Source organism: Solanum lycopersicum, chromosome 9 (assembly GCF_036512215.1).
Source record: "Solanum lycopersicum chromosome 9, SLM_r2.1".
NCBI classification, from domain to species: Eukaryota; Viridiplantae; Streptophyta; class Magnoliopsida; order Solanales; family Solanaceae; genus Solanum; species Solanum lycopersicum.
This window is the reverse complement of record NC_090808.1, coordinates 4808468-4822928: the sequence shown is the minus strand read 5'-3', so window position 1 is coordinate 4822928 and position 14461 is coordinate 4808468. Positions and strand designations below refer to the sequence as shown.

Below are 14461 nucleotides of genomic sequence, written 5' to 3'. Positions count from 1 at the left end.
GTCATCTTTATAAGTAGGAAGTGTTTTATATAAAGTAAAATATTTCGACATATATTTAAATTAATCAGAATTCAAAGCTAATCTGAAATAATACATTATATTCTTGTGATTAGAATTAATACATTTCATCATCATCATTATTATTATTATTATTATTATTATCATTATTATATTTATACATAAGAATTGTAAATATTCCCATGTATTGTACAATTGACACTTAGAAATCAACTAATATTTTTTTTAAAAAAAATAGATTCTACATACCTTATCCCTTTAAATTATAAATATGTACACATAAAGCATCAACTACCAATAATACTTTATTACACAAAACAAAAAAACATCAAAAATTTTGATTCTTCTTCATCTACTCCACTCTCCCTTCACCTTTTACCAAAAGAAATCTTTAAAATCCCTCATAATTGTTACCAAAAAAATCTAGCAAATTAATTAAAATATAATCATTGTAGTGAAAATGTTAATGGAGAAATATTCATGGTCTTATGAAGATGAGTTGATAAAAGAACTTCTTGATGATGAATCACCATTCTTTTTTGCACCTCAACATGACTCAACAACTTCTTCAAGTGATAATTATTGTTCACTTGATGTAACAAAGAGTTCTATTTCTTCATTTTCTTCATGGCCTAACAATATTCATGATGATATAGAGAGTGGTTTGTCCATGACAAGTAATGGACTAATTCAATCTCATGATGCTAGGTTCGAATTTTTTCTCTCTTGATGTTTTTAGTTTTATAAGTTCTATACGCTGACAGTGTAAAAAATTTATTTTTATGTTTGATCTCTATAATAAGCATTACCACGTTGGAAAGTTTCACTTTTTGGGAGATTAAGTATTCCTACTAAATGTGATTTTTTTCCCCAAGATTTCAAACCTGAAATCTTTGAATAAGAATATATGAAGGGAAACTCTGACCTGGTATAACATGTTAAATTACTCGAAGTTGAAATTGAATTTTGTTCGTATAAATGCAGGAATTTAGGGTTGGGAAGAGGGTTAGACATGATGATGAATAAGCATGAGGCTAAATATACATTGAGAATACAAACTTGTGGTAATGCAATGGCTGATGATGGTTATAAGTGGAGAAAATATGGCCAAAAATCCATTAAGAATAGCCCATATCCAAGGTATAATATATGCTCATATATACCTATTTAATTTTGTCTCATTTTGAGTCAAACTTTAGTCTTGATTGACATGATCATCATCGGTCAACCATATGAAACTTCAGACATATGCCTTAAGTTATGTCAAAACTGTATATCTGAAGTGAATACATATGTATCTTTTTTTTAAAATTCAATCCGATATCCCCCCCTCCAAATAAACATAAAAATATTTCTATTATTTTTTGATGTTATTGAATTGATTTCAACAGGAGCTACTACAAATGCACTAACCCACGATGTGGAGCCAAAAAACAAGTTGAGAGGTCCAGTGATGAGCCCAACACTTTCATAATTACTTATGAAGGCCTTCATCTACATTTTGCTTACCCATTTATCACTCTTGATCCACCTCAATCTCTTAATCAGCCCAACAAAAAGCCCAAAGTAACAGATTCAAAAGCCCATAACTATGAATCTGAAAACACAAGTGGAGTTGATGAAAGCCCAGCACTGGTCAATCCATGCTCAATTGTTGACCTTGAACAAGGATTGGGCTTTGGTGAAATGGGCTCACAAGGATTGGGCCTTGATAGAATGGGCTCACAAGGGTTACTTGAAGATATGGTGCCATTAATGGTTAGAAACCCATCTATTAATAAGCCCACAAACTCATATTCTTCATCTTGCTCTTATTCATCTCCACCAACTTCTCCTTCATTTTCTTGGTCAAATAATTAGTGTTTTTTTTACTACTAGTAAATTATTGTATGTATGATACTTATAGAATATATTGTGTTGTAGGAAAATTATTATATGGCAATTTTTAGCTAAATAAATTGTGAGTGAAAACCTTGTAAAATTCGTTATGTGGAAAAGAAATGAAAACCTTGTAAAATTTGTTGCATGAACTCATGAATTGTCCTAAATCAATAAAAAAGAAAAGATTTTCACACAATATAGTTGTTCATCAAAATAACAGTAGAATAAATGTATATTTTTAAAAAATATATAATTGACAGTATACATATGATACACATTTAGTGTATTTCTTTTTTTTTACAAATTGACAAATGGATATGGTTGTTTTGGCAGACCAGACAAATATGTACAAAGTATATAGGTTGTGTATAATGACGAAGTCAGGAATTTTCTAAAATGTGGTCAAATTTGAAATAATAAATACATTTAATCTCTATATAACACATAATTTTTCGACAAAGAGTATGCACCAGACCACCCTTATCTTAAATTGGCTCCCCCCATGGTTGTGCATACTTCATACTAAATATATATATTATACACATGATGTATCTGGTTACATACATATACACGAAAATAACGTGTATATTATGATATTTCAGTCATATTGGTAAACTAGTCGGCCGAACAGTATGTATACGCAACTTTCTTTTGGGCCCAAATGCATCCACCTTTCATGCCCATCAACTTTTAGCCCATAAATACAAAAAATTGGCCCAAATGAGTCCACCTTCCATCATTGGACCTCATTACAAACTTGTGGCTTATCCTACAACCACAGAGAAAAAAAATAACTCCAATGACCAAAGTACCCCTAAACACCAAGCCAACTATCCAATATATGTCCCGATTCATGCAACACATTTCGAAATTCAAATAAGCCTATCTTTTGTTGTAAATTTTTATCTTTTAAATATTTTGAATTGTCCATTATTGTGATGTTTATAAATATATAAATTTTAGTTCAAAATAATTGAAGATGTCAATTCACAAAATTCCGTAAAACGTAAACTGTCTGAGTCTCCAGAAACGAAAGTAATTTCCCTTCCAAGGTCAAATAAGTAAATTCACCTAGTATCCAAGGTATTGCTTTCCCGGTTTTCCCTGTTACCCGAACTTCTCTGATTCTGCAAATTCTTCGACCTAAACAATAGCTCCAAATGCAAAAAATCTTATAAATCTGTGAAAATTAAACTGTTTTTTTTGCTAATTTCTCGTCGATATTATCTATCGATTTGCCTTAAAGGATCCGTTTTTCAGAATCGATTTCTAAGGATTTGAAAAGGAAATTCATGTTAAGGAAATCACCAAAAAAATGATGCTTTCACGTATTAGCCGCTCCATATCTAAGGCTTCTCGTTCCAGCATTCACAAAGTAAGCTCTCTGTTCATGTATTAATGTAATTGATGAAGTTCCTTTTTTTTTTTTTGGAAATTTGAATTTTTTTTGATTGTTTTTCGTTTTGTTTAGGGTGTTGGATATGGAGTGAGGTCGACGGTGTTGGATGAAGTGGCAACCGGTGGCGCGTGCATTACACGCGTTGATGGTGGGTTAGGGTTTGTGAGAACGTATTTGACGTTGATTGGAGGTGGAAGGAGAGGTTTGAGTAAGGAGCTTGATTCGGTTTTGGCAAGCCCTAGGCTTAGGAGGTTTTTCTGTAGCGAAGGGCCAAAGAGAAGAAGTGAGAATTGATTGAATGATTGAGCTTTTTGATTAAAGTATAGATTTTTGTTTGGTTTTCAATGCTTATTTGTTGAATGTTGTGTTTTTGTAGACTATGAGAACTATTATCCAAAGAACAAGAAAGAAATTCCCAAAGCAAATAATAATCAAAAGGCTGAGTCAGGCAAAGGTATGGTAGTGCATTTTTTTATGTTTTTTGGTAAATGCATGGATTATGTTTAAACGAACAACTAGGCGTCAATCTAATTTGAAGTCGCCTATATTGATCCACTTTAGCCATTCTGCTTCATTTTGAAGTTCTAATTGTGTATTGATGATATAGCAAGGAGATGCAATTTATGTAAGAAATTGGTAGCAGAATTATATGAAAAGAATAGGAGAAACAAATGTCTTCTCCTGTTTAAAGCTTTATTTCTGGGTTGTGTACAATGAACATTCTTACTTTGGTTTGTGTTGTTGCAGAGGAAGGTTCAGGTGAGCAAGGAAATCCCCAGGAGAACTTCATTAAGCTAAACTACAATTTACTAGCACCCTTATTATTTATTGGGTTTATTCTGTCATCTATCCTCATGTCTCCTCGAGAGCAGCAGGAGGTTAGTGCTTAAACAGAGTTTTTTCCCCCCTAACCCCTCAGGCCCCCACCCACGCGATATGCACCCACACACACAAACAAAAAACCTTTTGCTTTTTACTAGAAGTGGATGAGTTTAGGGCCTGTAAGAAGAATTGATCTTAAACATTTCAGTATATATGTGAAGACCAATTTTACCTCTACAGTAATTGTAATGGAAACAAAAGCACAGTCAGCCATCTGTAAGATAATTAGTCACTTGGATAGAGGATGTTAAATGTATGGCAGCAATAGCACTTTTTTACCTTTCCATATATATATATATATATATATATAAATATTCCCCTTTTATGACTATAGAACCTTTGCAGTTAAAATTTTCACAGTTAATATGATTTTTCTTTTTTAATTTGATTAGTCGTAATGGAAAATGATTAGGAATGGACAACTTTGTTAGGTTGAGTCATTACATGGGATCATTTGCTTGTAGATAGCGGATAGTAATATTGGGTATGGTAACCTTTTCTAGATATTGGATTGTTGGTCTAAGGAAAACATTTCCAGTCTGCAATTGTTACATTTATATGTCGTAGTTACTATTTGGAGAGTGAAAGGTTATTCTCATTGACCATACTTTTTCCTAATACTTCCAAAATATTTGAATAACTTACTATTGTGATTTATAGTACTTTTTATTTGCTTCTAATATGTAAAAAAAATTGAAAAAGAAAAATTCTATGTCCGACTACAACACCGAGCATTAGCTAGTTTGATCCTCGTCCTCCAAATCAAGCTACATAAATTGAAATGGAAGGAGTAACATTTATTGAAGACGTGATCATGTTTTCCATTATGGTCTTTTTGGTAATATAAAAACTTGGGTTCTTATATGATACATAGGCTTTATGTTCCTATTTCATATACTTTCTTGCTCAAACATATGTTTTGATGAAGTCTCTCTCTTAGTGTAACGATATAAATGTGAATTTATGAAACCATCCGACTTTCATATATATGTATTGTTTAACTGATGAGATAAGTAAAACTGGTGCGAATATAATTAAAGGGGCAGGTCTCTTATCTTCAGTTATTGTTGTCTTCTGTAACTTGCTTCTCTTTCTTCTCACAACAACTTTCCTAAATATACATTTTCAGATTAGCTTCCAAGAGTTCAAAAACAAGCTACTTGAAGCTGGTCTTGTTGATAGGATTGTTGTTACTAACAAATCTGTAGCCAAAGTTTATGTGAGAAGCTCTGCACCTAGTCCTGATCAAATTGGTGACGTCGCTGTTCAAGGTCCTGTAGCTGGTCGAAATGATAGAAGAAATACGAGCCTGTACAAATATTACTTTAACATTGGGAGTGTCGAGTCATTTGAGGAGAAGCTTGAAGAAGCACAGGAGGCGTTAAGAATAGATCCTCATAATTATGTTCCAGTTACATATGTTGATGAACTGAATTGGTTCCAAGAAGTGATGAGGTTTGGTCCAACAGTGTTGCTTCTTGCTGTCCTTTATTTTATGGGACGTAGAGTGCAGGGTGGGATGGGTGTTGGAGGCCCTGGTGGAAAAGGTGGTCGTGGAATATTTAACATTGGCAAAGCGCATTTCACAAAGATGGATAAAAATGCCAAGAATAAGGTGAGTCTAAGTTTCTAACCATGCACATTTCAAACTTGGTGCAGATTCAGAAGTATTGATGGTGTTTTTAAACTCTATATCTACTTGCCATGATATTTCATGATTAATTCTTGGAAAGTCTGTTGACACGTCCTTGGTACAGGTCTTCTTTAAAGATGTGGCTGGATGTGACGAGGCAAAGCAAGAAATCATGGAGTTCGTCCACTTCCTTAAAAACCCGAAGAAATATGAGCTGTTGGGAGCCAAAATTCCGAAGGGTGCTCTTCTAGTTGGTCCTCCTGGGACTGGGAAGACACTTCTGGCCAAAGCTACAGCAGGAGAGTCTGGTGTACCTTTTCTCTCTATTTCTGGATCAGATTTTATGGAGATGTTTGTTGGCGTTGGACCAGCCAGAGTTAGGAGCTTATTTCAGGAGGCAAGGCAGTGTGCACCTAGTATAATTTTTATTGATGAGATTGATGCCATTGGTCGAGCAAGAGGAAGAGGTGGCTTTTCAGGAGGACATGATGAACGTGAAAGCACTTTAAATCAACTGCTTGTTGAAATGGACGGTTTTGCCACCACATCTGGCGTGGTTATACTTGCTGGCACAAATAGACCTGATATATTAGACAAAGCCTTGTTAAGACCCGGTCGATTTGATCGTCAAATTACCATAGACAAACCAGACATAAAAGGCCGTGATCAGATATTCAGGATTTATTTGAGCAAGTTGAAACTTGACCACGAGGCATCCTTTTATTCACAGAGGCTTGCTGCTCTAACACCTGGATTTGCTGGAGCAGACATTGCAAATGTTTGTAATGAAGCTGCTTTAATTGCAGCAAGGAATGAGAGCACAATAATTACAATGCAACATTTTGAGTCAGCCATAGATAGGGTAATTGGTGGTCTTGAGAAGAAGAATAAGGTATCCAATCCTCAGCTTTTCCCTTCATTATCTACTTTTCATTGATATGTAGCACATTTTCAATACTAGACATTTCATATAATGGCGTTGTTCTGGATCTTGGTTATGGAATACATTGTTTCCAGCTTGAAATGTTTAGATTTATGCAACTCATCGCCGAAATAAAAAGGAAGAGAGAACTGCTTGGATTTACATATGCTTACTTTTTATTGAATTTAAAATGAGAAGAATATCTGGGGATATTATGTGATTTACTAATATCTTAATCTTAGTGCCTCTCCCATGACTTTTCAGACCAACCAACCCGGATCTACCACTCAGTTGCTACTGGAAAACATATATAATTGTGATTAGGGCATTATCAGAGGATGTTTTTATTACTTTCTTTGAAGGAAGTGGTATTATGATATAAAAATCCTACAAGTGTTTGAGCTGATTATAAATTTGGAATTTCTCTGTTTTCTTTATTACTAGGCAAGTATGTCTTATGCTTCTCTTCCTCTCCTTTGTTTTTGTGTGGGTGAGGTGGGGGTTGGTTGGAAGTTTATGAAAATTCAATGAAGTATTTAACCTGATAAAAAATGATGTTGTAATTGTCAAGAAACTTATGATCATTGGGTGCAAAATACTCTTCTAAAGGCCAGGCCTGAAACTCCTTGTAGCAGGTAGAAAATTTAGTTTCTTTTTGGTGGGAAGGATCCAATATATATCCATTCAGTATAGTAAGAATAGCTGCTTTTATTACTGTGTCCCAAGTCAGTTACAACTGGAGTGACCATTTGTTGAATATCCTGTCAGCCAAATTCTTTTGGCAGGCATCATAGATCTGAAGATATTCAATGTAAGAACTCTTCCCTTAAGGGTTTGAATTGGAAGCTGTGGTGACTGTTTGGTCCTTCACTGCTACATCCAGGGATATCCATAATGTTTTCTCGGAGAGTTTTGTTTTGGTTATTGAGCACTTTTTATTTGTTCAAGAAATAACATTATGGAGAGTATTGGTATGCTCCACTTCAACACCATTATAACTGCTTCTTGTTGACTTGATATGAGTATGGAACCAACATGGCATGGAGAGGGTAGTGGGTAAAATAAAGATTGACCTTTCTGTACATTGTAGTCCATTTTATTTTCTCTCTTTTTCTCAGTTTCATTAAAAAAGAAATTTGGTTGGACGCTCACTTTGGGGAAGTATGATGTGGCTAGTGTTAGAATTTTCTGGTCCAAGGTTGGGTTGTGAAGTTTGAAGGGTAAATAATTCCTTTTGTTTCGGAATACATCACATCTCAAAACTTTCCTGTGTGCTTTCTGCAGGTCATAAGCAAGCTAGAGAGGCGGACAGTTGCCTACCATGAATCTGGTCATGCTGTTGCTGGATGGTTTTTGGAACATGCAGAACCATTACTAAAAGTGACAATTGTTCCTCGGGGTACAGCAGCCTTGGGATTTGCTCAGTATGTTCCTAATGAAAATCTTCTAATGACTAAGGAACAGCTATTTGATGTGACATGCATGACTCTTGGAGGTCGAGCTGCTGAGCAGGTGAATATATAGGGAAAACAAATATTATCTTGCTTTCATATTTTTCCCTGTAGATGGACTTATAACTTGTTTGGCCAAACTTCTAAAAATCAGCTTATTTTGGGAAGTGTTTTCTTCAGAAGTGCTTCTAAAAAAAGTACTTTTGGTAAAAATCAGTTTGTGTTTGACCAATAGATTTAGAAACACTTTTGAGCAACAATTAGAGTTTGGGAAAACTTGCTTGGAAGTGTTTTTCTTAAAAGTACTTTTCGAAAAAAGTGATTTTGGAGAAAAACTACACTGTTTTTTAGCCTATGGCCTTGTGAAAAACAACTTATGCTACTTCTCAAGAAGTACTTATTTTTTTCCCAAGAGCTTGGCCAAACACCTCACTTTTTTTTCTATCTAAAATAAGCACTTTTGACACTTCCCAAAAGCTTGGCGGAACAGGCTATTGGGCACCTTAGTTCAACAGGTGTCATCCAACACTGCTTCGTCGAAAAATATTACCACCTAAATACCTACATAAATAATATGCTAAACAAAAATAAAATTGATGACTTTACTTAACAACCTGTTTCTTTAGGCTACTGGCCGAGCACTTCATTTATGGAAGCTAGGTCTAGGTTCGAGTCCAACCCCGACACCTCATTGTGTAAGATTTTTGGGCATCTGTATCTGTATTAAAGAGAAGAATAAAATAAAGGTTGTGTGGTTTCAAACCAGTGAATCTCTGAAGCAAAAATAACCTAAACTACTGAGCAGAAGCTCCTCCCAATATAGAAAAACAGCAATTTAGTATTTTCAGGAGTCGTGATGAAGAAATAGAAAAATAATATTCTGTTGAGGTGGTAATAGGTGCTTGAATTGTGTTCATTAATATGATCTGAATCTTTTTTTAATTTTTTTATTATATATATATGTGTGTGTGTGTGTGTACACACACACACGATCGGTTCATTTGTTCACTTCTTTAAATTTCGAAACCGCTTATAATAAAATTCCGGGTGCGCCACCACCTGTAGACATTAATAATTGTTAACTTGAAACTATCTCACCACGTGGGCAGTGGGTAGACCCCAAAATATAGAATCCAATGCTAAATTGTATTTTTACAAAGCAACTTCTTTTGAGTGATAATTTTTCTTGGAGTGATTCCAAAAGCCAACTTTTTGGTACAGGGCAAACACCCTGTTATGTACTGTACGGATACTCTGTCCTGTGAGATTGCTCATTTCTTTAGCCTGAATTATGTTATTTTAGTACTATGGGGTGGTGTTGCATTACAGTGTTGAGATAATTTGGACTCAAATCCTGCACATAATGGCGAAAGACCCCCGAAGACTTCCTCAACACTTTCTAATAACCTAGGCAACAGCTACACCTGTTATTCTTTTTCCTTTTTCTCTCTCTTTCCCCCTAACATAAGGTTATACTAGCAGGTGAATATCTTATGACTTGAGTAGAATGTGAATATCTTATGTGAGCTAAACTATGCGAGTTCCACAGTTCTGTTTAAATATATTTTGGCCTTAAAGTTGTGCAACACATCTTCTGTTTGTTCTTATAAGGACATCTTTAGGCGTAGTATTAAAAAAGGTATCTTCTTGCTGAAGACCTAACTTTTCAGATCAGCGAGTCCAAATTTAAAGGGGTCTGTATGTCATATGATGTATAATAAGTTTGTTTTTTAATATTATATGCTTTCTAACCTCAACTTTAGTGCTCAGAATATGATGGCTCTGATTTGAGTGGATTTTATAGGATAAACTTATTAGCTTAGTGACTGAGAAGATTTAGTACCAGCATAATACATAAACATGACCTTAACTTGGCTTTAGCTAGCAACTATGCCCTCCAACTTTGAATGTGCACAAGTAGACACTTAAACTTGTATAAAATTGAACAAGTAGACACAAGTGTCCTACATGGCACAATACACGTAGGACACAAAATTGTCAAGTAAGGTATCATGTAGGACGATTGTGTCCTTTTGCTCAATTTTATACCAATTTAAGTGTCTACTTGGGGCACACCCAAAGTTAAAAAGGTCATAGTTGTCAATGACAACTGATGCCAAGTTAAGGATCATGTTTATGCATTATGCCTTTTAGTACCCTAGTGCGCATGAAGAATTTTGTTTTTTAAATGCTAATCTGCAGCATCACTTTTCTACCATCGTAGCAGCTTGGCTTTTCTTACCTTTTTTTTTTTTTTTTTTGTGAATAAGATACCTGAAGTGCATTCATTTGGTTTTCATTTGTTGACTAGGTTTTGATAGGGAAGATCTCGACTGGTGCCCAAAATGATTTGGAGAAAGTCACCAAAATGACATATGCCCAAGTAGCAGTTTATGGTTTCAGTGACAAGGTTGGTCTTCTTTCTTTTCCACAAAGAGACGATGGATTTGAGATGTCAAAGCCTTACAGTAGCAAGACAGCAGCAATTATCGATACTGAAGTAAGAGAATGGGTGTCCAAGGCATATGACCGCACTGTGCAACTTATAGAGAAGCATAAAGAACATGTAGCACAGATTGCAGAGTTACTACTTGAGAAAGAGGTTCTTCATCAAGAAGATTTGGTTCGAGTATTGGGTGAACGCCCATTCAAGAGCCACGAGCCCACAAACTATGATATATTCAAGCAAGGATTCGAAGAAGAGAACAAAGAAACCAAAGTTAACCCCGAAAATAAGACTGTAGAAGATAACGGATCACCACCGGTCGTACCTGAGGTTGTTCCATTGTAGTTGTTGGTTGGTGCTTTGTAAATGATAAAGTGGTGTAGTTGCTGTTTGGATATTCACTTTCACTTCTTATTAGAAAAGTTTTAGAAGATAGAAAAAAACACATTTTGATATTAATAACACAGAAATCCATTTCTGATTTTTTGCACCTCATGAAATCACAAAGAAAAAGATGAAGTGAAAGAAATACCGTAATCTAATTTGTATCAGCTTGCTTACAGTTTTTCCCTTGATGATATATATGTTTTTGAAATTTTATTATTGATGTGATTATAAAATAGCAGACAATTATATTCACAGTTACTTTTTATTTCTTAATTTGACTAATTTACTTTAATTTGAATCTATCATATTTGTTGTTGGCTTGGTAAGATGCCTTTAATTCTTTGAGAAACATTTCAAGCTTTTGATTAGATTATCGAATAGTCAAATTTTAAAAAGTATTATCTTATGTAAACATCACTATAATTGTAAATTAAAGTAATATGAAATACTATATATGTAAAAAAAGAATGATAGTCTAATTGGAATATTTAATGAAGTGAAAGTCTTATATTTATTTTTAAAAACTTCTAGAGTAATTTTAAATAGTTTATGGAACAATTGGTTTTATTGAAAATTTCAAAACGATGATCAATATAAGAGATATAAATATATGTGTTGTTATGTAACGTACAATAATTTATATAAGTTTATTCATTCTTCTTATAAAATATTACAAAGAAATGTAATTTGTAAAAATTAAATAAATAAGTGTTTCTTTTCTAAATTTTGATTTTTGGAGCATTCATTCTATTGAGTCGCCCCTACTACCAAATCTGCATAAATTAGTCTATCAGACAAATGAAACTGCGAAAATCTAGTTTACCACACTCCTGATTGTAGTGTGTTATTTCTCACTATTTCCAATGCAGTCTAGCTACGTTGTCTATTTATCTTTTTTGTTAGGAGTGTTTTCATGGAATTGCATTGATATTGCGCGATATACCAATCAATTGCTTCCTATTCATAATATGCATACAATTTAATTTTATCGTTGTTACTTGTCAAGTAGAGTTTAACTGATTATGTTATCACATATGATTTAATACTATACATAAGTTACACATTAAAAAAAGATAATTAGTTGTTCGAGTGCATTGAGTTCTGCTCCAATAAAGTTAAATAATCGATAAAATTAAATTTAGACGGATTAAAATAATTTTAGAATCATCAAATTAGTGATGGGTTCAAAATGAACTAGTATATAACTCATAAACTCATGTGTTCAGCTCAAATCATTTTCAATTTCTTTTCTTTATAATTTAGTTAATTACTATATTGTTATTTAGGCTAATATATTTAGAGAATTTTTATATTGTATTGCAACTCTATCATTGATATAATATAAATATTCCATGCATAACTAGTCTATTCTTTTGGCTCACGTGCCACAAACTTATTCATGATTATTGTATTATCGTTTTTAATGAACTAATCTTATAGTGTTTTATATTAGATGATATTATAAATTATATATCCCTATATAGAAAGTAGATATATCAAAGATTAGGCTAGAGCCTAAAAGATTGGTAGGTAATCAAATATTACTATCTGTTATTCTATTTAATATGTATTTTTATTATTTTGCCGTCATGTTTTTCTGTTACTATGCTTGGATATGTTTTACTTTTTTAAAACTCCGCTCCTAAAATTACAATGTGTATGTTGTATACTCGTTATGAAGTTCATAAATAAAGAGGATAAGGGAAGTGTTTTAACAATCAGTGAGGATCCATGGCATATAAAGGAAGAGTAAAGAATACTAATACTATGGGCCCGTTTGGCCATAAATTTTGCAAGTAAAATTTGGGAAAAACTTGGCAAATTTTGTTTGTCCATACACTTTTTTATTATTTGGAAAATTTTCCAAATTCCCAAATACTAGAAAAAACTAGTATTTGGGCCAAATTTCATTATTTGGAAAGTTTTAGAAATTCAATTTTTACCCTTAACTTTTTATTTTACAAAAATAATGTATTTATTGACACCAACCAATTCAATTAGCTCCCTTCTACATGTATTCTTTTGATTTCATACATTCCTTTATTACAGTTAGTCTTAATGAACTAGCTACTAAATAAAACATGAATTGCATTTATTTTATTTTGGTAGATAAATATTACGTTGTTGATGCTGGTCTACGGAACATAAGAGGATTTTTAGCTCCATTCATTGGAATGCGCTATCATTTGCAGGACTACCGAGGAAGTGAAAGAGAGCCTAAGAATGGAAAAGAGCTATTTAACTATAAACATACTTCTCTGCGCAATGTAATTGAAAGAATTTTTGGTGCATGGAAAAGTAGATTAAGAATACTAAGACAAGGCATGAACAACTATGAATGTGACATGCAAGTGAAAATAGTAATTGCTTGCGCTGTATTGCATAATTTTTTACGTGAACACCAAAGTAGTGATGAAATATTCAATGAAAATGAAAATGATGATATGGTTGTTGATGAAAGTGACGAACTACTGGCTCAGGGTAACAACATCGCTTCATCTTCTCGATCGTCTGATTCGAAAATATAAGCTCATCAAGAAGAGATTGTTCATAAAATGTGGGAAGATTATATTAAAGAATAGGTTGAACTCTTTCAGATGAGAAAACATATGTTCTTCAGTGATTGCAATATTTATTTCCTTTTGTTTTCTTCTCTTTTTTTCCCTGAATTTATATTAGTTGTATTTTCATTATCATGATTTGTACCAAGACCTTTTCGTTATACGAATATTTACTGTAATGATTCTTGTTGATTTGTTGCGGAAGTCATAAATCTTGTTACATGAGATTTCTATTGTGCTATGTAATGCAAATTTATGGTTAGTTTGATAGTTTTAAAAACTTATGGGTATAAATCATATTTCTTAAAAAATGAAATATGTTTCTCAAATTCTATGGTCAAACACATGGTAAAATTTCACCCAAATTTTCATCCAAATAATATTTGCCAAAAATATTTGAATATCTATGACCAAACGCTAGCTATATCTTTTTCCTTGGACCCTTTACCTCACTTAAATGCAAATAATAATAATAAGCTAATTCTATGGTTCTCAAACTTTAGTGTTTTTTTTTTCATTCGGTATTTTGATATTTAATTTTGTTTTTGAGGTCTGATTGATTTGAATTTGTGTCGAAAACTCTCACTTTGAAGAAAGGGGGAGACATTTCACAAAGGGTGTCCAGGTGAAGAAGTGAACCTGCTTTTCTAAAATAAAAGAAAAAGAAAAAGAAAAAAAAAGAACTACTACTAGCAAAATGTGAAGACACAAACATTTTAAGTTTGCGTGTTCTTTTTCTTAAAAAAAAAAAATTAAAATCACTGGAGTACATCATATTGTTATTTTAATGGTATTCAAAATATGTTATCTAATCACTTTCTTTATCTAACTACTTTCTTTATCATTTTATCTGTAATACAATATAATTTACCAACGAATTG

General features: G+C 33.1%; 2 protein-coding genes across 2 annotated transcripts; both read left to right on the top strand.

The window, feature by feature from the left end:
* Nucleotides 1-314: 314 nt before the first annotated feature.
* On the top strand, nucleotides 315-2048 carry LOC101254521 (probable WRKY transcription factor 49). The gene is made up of 3 exons (XM_004246822.4): nucleotides 315-726; nucleotides 1003-1158; nucleotides 1410-2048. The coding sequence occupies exons 1-3, from the start codon at nucleotides 479-481 to the stop codon at nucleotides 1876-1878; spliced, it is 873 nt and encodes a 290-aa protein (XP_004246870.1). The 5' UTR covers nucleotides 315-478; the 3' UTR covers nucleotides 1879-2048.
* An 826-nt stretch (nucleotides 2049-2874) lies between these two features.
* LOC101248035 (ATP-dependent zinc metalloprotease FTSH 8, mitochondrial) lies at nucleotides 2875-11122 on the top strand. The gene is made up of 8 exons (XM_004246357.5): nucleotides 2875-3274; nucleotides 3371-3581; nucleotides 3675-3752; nucleotides 4046-4176; nucleotides 5310-5795; nucleotides 5938-6705; nucleotides 8020-8247; nucleotides 10498-11122. The coding sequence occupies exons 1-8, from the start codon at nucleotides 3215-3217 to the stop codon at nucleotides 10975-10977; spliced, it is 2442 nt and encodes an 813-aa protein (XP_004246405.1). The 5' UTR covers nucleotides 2875-3214; the 3' UTR covers nucleotides 10978-11122.
* The last annotated feature ends 3339 nt before the right edge of the window (nucleotides 11123-14461 follow it).

What these genes read in the sequence shown, in the direction of transcription:
- LOC101254521 (XM_004246822.4), top strand. Translation starts at nt 479, where the DNA reads ATGTTAATGGAGAAATATTCATGGTCTTATGAAGATGAGTTGATAAAA. An exon ending in ATTCAATCTCATGATGCTAG is followed by an intron (nt 727 to 1,002) that starts GTTCGAATTTTT and finishes GTATAAATGCAG; the next exon opens with GAATTTAGGGTTGGGAAGAG. An exon ending in AAGAATAGCCCATATCCAAG is followed by an intron (nt 1,159 to 1,409) that starts GTATAATATATG and finishes TGATTTCAACAG; the next exon opens with GAGCTACTACAAATGCACTA.
- LOC101248035 (XM_004246357.5), top strand. Translation starts at nt 3,215, where the DNA reads ATGATGCTTTCACGTATTAGCCGCTCCATATCTAAGGCTTCTCGTTCC. An exon ending in ATAAAAATGCCAAGAATAAG is followed by an intron (nt 5,796 to 5,937) that starts GTGAGTCTAAGT and finishes TCCTTGGTACAG; the next exon opens with GTCTTCTTTAAAGATGTGGC. An exon ending in GAGGTCGAGCTGCTGAGCAG is followed by an intron (nt 8,248 to 10,497) that starts GTGAATATATAG and finishes TTTGTTGACTAG; the next exon opens with GTTTTGATAGGGAAGATCTC.